The sequence below is a fragment of the Austrofundulus limnaeus genome, unplaced genomic scaffold (assembly GCF_001266775.1).
Source record: "Austrofundulus limnaeus strain Quisiro unplaced genomic scaffold, Austrofundulus_limnaeus-1.0 Scaffold701, whole genome shotgun sequence".
Classification (NCBI taxonomy): Eukaryota; Metazoa; Chordata; class Actinopteri; order Cyprinodontiformes; family Rivulidae; genus Austrofundulus; species Austrofundulus limnaeus.
The window spans coordinates 64,914-70,332 of record NW_013953103.1 but is presented as its reverse complement, the minus strand read 5'-3'; the positions used below and the strand labels follow the sequence as shown (position 1 = coordinate 70,332).

Here is a 5,419-nt window from a genome sequence, read left to right as displayed (position 1 = left end):
TCATTAGCACCTCTAGTAATATATTTACTGAGAAAAATGGTGACGTGTTCAATACTTATTTTACTCGCTGTAACTTTAAAAAAACAACAATTGTTGTTCAATGACAAGTTTGATTTGAACACAGTTTGTTGTCTGAATTTGATTTTTAAGCCTAAAGTGGAAAAACTGACTGAACTGAATTAGATTTTCACTAAACACTAAAAAAAACCCACCAAATAATCTCTAAAGATGATTTAATTATTCGAACCATCAAAGTTGTACAGGAGTGTACCTTCGCAGTAAGTCTGAACTGATGGTAGTCATTAAGGAGCTGCTGTGTTTCCTCACTGYTGTCTCCAGGTGATGTGTGTGTGGTCAGGTAAACTTCACCTGTCTCCTGGATCCAAGTCAAAGCCTGAAAACAAACAAACATGCCTTTATAAACACACACAAACAAACCAGACCTTTTGATTTGGTTTCACCTAAACCCTGAACGGAGGCAGCTGTAGCTCCTGGTGTTTCTGTAACGTGCCTCGACAACTCACCTGTTTGGTGCTGCGCTCAAACACCAGGTACTGCTGACACTGGTCCAGCCTGCGCTTCTTCAACGTCCARAAGTGAAGAACCCGGTTCTCTCTCTGCAGGAGCTCGTTCAAGATGGCTGCAGACAGAAACACAACATCACAACTGACTTCACAGCTGACACACAGACACTTTAATAAAAATGGCAATTTTAGGTCACAGTCTCACTCAATTCTGAGCATTTGTGACTAAAATGACTAATGAAGCCTTACATCGTATTTTACGACACATTTTTGAAAATCGTAGTTTTTGTTTGCACAGCTTGCACAACTAGATTATTTGCCGTGCACATTATTTCACTGTCTACCCCAGCCCATATCATACCTTCATCAGGCTGCTTTGAACCCGCGTTGATTGATGTCCTTACAATTATGATTAAATACACTTTTGAAATGAAAATCTGCAGATTTGAGTCTATTTTTTTATTATCTAACATCAGAATTATTTAAACCTGGTCATGTTCTCTGTCAGATGAGGGTTCTAAAATACAACTCGTGCTCAAAAGCTGGATTTAATATACCTGATGATTTCAGAAGTGTGTGAAACCTCCGCAGTGAGTCTGATGGTTTTGAAAGAAAATTTAACACATTTTTCAAGCATGTTGAAAGTTAAAGGGCCTGTGACATGCTTATCCTTCAAATATAAAAAGTCAAAGAAAACATTTATATTTAGGAAAATTAGCATAATACACATGATTTTACCCATTTTGTCTCATAGCTGGCATTTTTTCTCTTAAATTTGGCTCAGCAATGTGAAACAGGAAGTGACATCAAAGGGGAACTCTTTTAGAAAAGAAACTGTTTATTCTTTGTTTATTGAGACAATCTTATTTAAACTCTTCTGATAGTGACTCAAAATAATCTAAAGAAACATCAGATTCTTCTGTAATTATTGTAGCATCGCTCTGATTAAATGCAGACATTCCCCTTTGACATCACTTCCTGTTTATTCACATGCAAATATCTCAACTGTTCATCTCAATGGCATGAAATTTGTTTTGCAATATGTTAGTAATGTTCTCGTTCCAAAAACGCATTCACATTTATTACAGAAATTTGATGTCACAAGCTGTGTTTCCATTGACCACGAGAATGTGCAAATTAGAACTTCAAAAATAAATTTGCTCAATGGAAACACGTCAATTTTTAAAAAATTACGTTTTTTGACTAAATGTTTTTGCGCTAGGATGAGGTGGTTCTTCGGCCGTATCGAAATTGGTGTTTTTCGCAAAACTGCAATGGAAACTAGGGGTGTCCCGATCCGATATTGATATCGGATATCGGTCCGATATCAGCCAAAAAACGAGAATCGGATTGTATCAGCCTGCATAAAAAATGTCTGATATAAGCGCTCCGATATAAGCAGTCCATTCCAGCAGTTCACTGACTCCGCTCCAGTGTTTCTATCCAGCAGCGCTTGGATCCAGCATGTAGCGCTCACGTGATCACAACAACATGCTGCGCTAACAAGTTAGCAAGAATGTCGGGAGAACTTTCTGTTTTCATCAGAAACAGAGTTGCAGCTAAGTGCAAAGTTGTCAMGCACGAGTTTTCCGAGGGGGAATACAGAACCGTGAACGTTTTAAACCGGAGCAACAACTCTCTCCACCCTGGCAGCAGCTTTGTGTTTCGGCTCGGTTCAGCCTCGGTCCAGTGACCGCACACAGCCGAGCTGTTTCAGAACCTCCTCTCTGTTCCGGTCGGTGGTTCTAAGCTGGCAGAAGCGAGGACAGCATGCTTACAGTTTTGACATCCCGTGGATTAGCTCTGGGATTGATGGACAGAAGAAAGGAGAGCGCAGCTTTTGTTTTGGAATATGAGCGGGACATGACGAGAGCAGTGATAAAAACTGCTCCCTGCAGGAGCGAGAGGCTGATCTCCACATGATGCTCAGAAAATGCAGCAGTAAGAAAGGTAGCTATCAATTTAAATAACCGACTAATTCTTACTATTTATTTTTTGCTCTTGTTATTAGAGTGATGTTTAATCTGTTTACACACTTGTTTGAGTGAAGATTAAGTGCAATGATTGTTTTGGTTACAGTCAGTAAAATTGGAGCTGTGGACTCTTAACTTTGAACAGACAATAATGTGGGCTTTTGTTTTGTCCCCACCTTCAGTTTTTTCCACCATAAAGCAGCACCAGGCTGACAGGTAGTAAAACAATAACCAAAGTAATTTTGAATTGTTATTTTATACTTTAAAAGAACATTTTGTTTTTATTATGTTTTATTTTTCAGGGTATTAAAATTTATTTTATTATATTGTAGAATGTTCTTCAGTTTAAAATGTATGTGATCCATTGGTTAAAAATAAATGGGTCAGTTTTTCTCATACCTACCCTTTTACACTGTTTGACTTGATCAAGACTTTTCTAAGATTTTACACTACAAAATAGGTAAAAGTGTGTGACTTGTACTGTTATGGTAACGAGTCAATATCGGTATCGGTCAATATCGGTATCGGTCAATATCGGTATCGGACAATTCTCAAAGTTGTAATATCGGTATCGTATCGGAAGTGAAAAAGTGGTATCGGGACATCCCTAATGGAAACACTTTTTTTGCATCACGGGAGCCACGTGATCAACAACCGGCTGTTTCTACTGGTGAAAAAGACGACGACAAAGAAGATAACAGGAAGTAGAAGTAGTAGTAATATCACAGACTTAGTAAAATAAAGTAGTAATTTCAGCGACTACAATTTCCCAAAAACACAGCAAACGTTGCCGCTCCCAAGTAGGGACTTGTCTCTGGAAAGCCTCGATAAAAGACACCGACGTCTCCTCTGATGATGAGCACTAGTGTCGTGGTAGMAACATGCTATGTGTTTACATCCATCGCCGCCATGTTTGTAATGACTTATCGCAAGAAAAAATGTATTCACGCGTGACTTTAATAGCATTTTTTACTTAATGGAAACACTGCAGTTGCAAAACTGTTTTTTCGACATTTAAAGAATATCGACAAAGTTTTGCACACATTTGCATTGGAAACGAAGCTACTGGTACTTTAAAGAAACATAACTGTGAGCCTTGGCGTGCAAGTAAATCTAGACCTTTGCCAAACGAGTTGCATCTCAGTGAGATGAAGCTTTGGGGCGCAGGTTTGATGCTGACAGAGCAGCTGGATGGGCCACAGTGGAGCTCACCTTTGACCTGCTGCTCTGGTCCTCTGGTGTGGCCTGCAGCCCCAGGAGTGCTCACATTGTTTCTGTGAATGTACTTCAGAAACACTTCGGCATTCCTTCGAGCAAGCGTGCAAGCCTACAACACACCAGTACAGAGCAAAAACAGACACACACATCCTGAATGACAACTCCAGCAATAAGAAACTGACTTGAGTCTTTCACAAAAACAATGTACAGTAAATCACAGTGAACTACAAATCTTAATTAGGAGCTTTATCTCATTTTTATGCAGTGCAAAGCAGCAGCTAAACTAATCCATTATTTCACCTTCAGGAAGGCTTCCTTCTGCTCCAGGTGCTTGCTGATCAGAGGCAGCAAGTGGTCACTGTCAGCTGAACTACCGAGCTTGTCAAAACTCCCACACCAGTCTTCATCCCGGCGGTACTCCTGTTCCAGGCTCTCCAGCACACTGCACACCTACAGAGACACACAGAGCTGTTTGTATGGAGACCCAAACTGTGTGAGTGTGTGTGTGAAGCCTGGAAGCATACCTGCTCAGATGTCTTGTAGAACGCCACAGAAGCATTGACCAGCTTCAGGCGGTCCTCCATTTTCAGCATCAGCTGCTGCCAGTGCACAGCCACCTTCTCAGCACAGTTTCGGATCGCCTCTGGATCATAGTGACCTGCCTGAAGCATCACCTGGGGGAGGAAACGAGAAAAGGCACAAACAGTATAACGACAGATTTCAGACATGTATAAATCTTTTTTTAAACACACAAAAAAACATGCAATCAAAATAAAATAAAATAAAATGAAAGGCAGCAGAAGAAGAATAAATCTTATATCTGCCCCTTTTTATACCCAAAATATGTTCAAAATAAAAGTAATTACAACAAAAATCAAAACAACTGAAAAAACAAAAAACTAAAAACAAAATTTAAAACACCAACTCAAACAACAATTAGCATGAATTCACTTATACTTCTCTATATTTCCTCAGAATACTAGATTTTATCATCTTTAATATGTATACAAGGATCTGGCATTTTTAACCTCATCTTCTACGCTGTTCCATAATCTTATTCCCTGGATTAAAGTGGATCGCTCCTTCAGGCTCGTACAGAACCAGGGTTTCACAAACATTTCGATTCCCTTAAGATAATAACAGCTCTGTCTTTTAACAAAATTTACTTGAATGTTGGAAGGTAACACACCTTTATGAGCTCTGTACATTGACAGCAAAATATAATCAACCAAATCTTAGAATTTTAATAATTTCAATTCATATAACAATATATTCGAAGGATGACTGTAATTTTTTTAGTGATAACTCTTATAGCGCTTTTCTGTAAAATAAAAATAGGATTTGTGATAGTTTTACAAGCTTTACCCCAGACTTCAATACAGTAAATTAAATGTAGAACAATTACAGCGTTATACAACATAAACAGTGCTTTATCAGTGAACAGTTCTCTTACTTTGTACAGGACTCCAAAAGATTTGGCTATTTTTGTTCTTAAAGGGATCCCCAATTAGTTGTAACATTAGACTTTTTATAATAAACATATACTTTAGCTGTAAAATAAAGACTGTAAAAATACTGTAGGATGTTCAGTTTTTATCATTTTTTAATTAAAAGTTTAAAATATATTACACGGACGGGGCCATTTTATTTACACACAAAGCATTCTGGGTAAATGATGACGTGGATAGGTCCTCGGTGCGAGGC

At 38.6% G+C, this 5,419-nt stretch overlaps 1 protein-coding gene across 1 annotated transcript in view; it reads right to left on the bottom strand.

The window, feature by feature from the left end:
* Window positions 1-5,419, bottom strand: part of kalrna (kalirin RhoGEF kinase a) — a gene marked incomplete at its 5' end in the record, with an annotated part of 224,213 nt that overhangs the window by 173,388 nt on the left and 45,406 nt on the right. Inside the window, 5 exon segments of the mRNA XM_014027944.1 lie at window positions 272-394; window positions 525-640; window positions 3,710-3,824; window positions 4,016-4,165; window positions 4,240-4,389. Of these exon segments, the coding sequence (XP_013883398.1) occupies window positions 272-394; window positions 525-640; window positions 3,710-3,824; window positions 4,016-4,165; window positions 4,240-4,389 (654 nt within the window).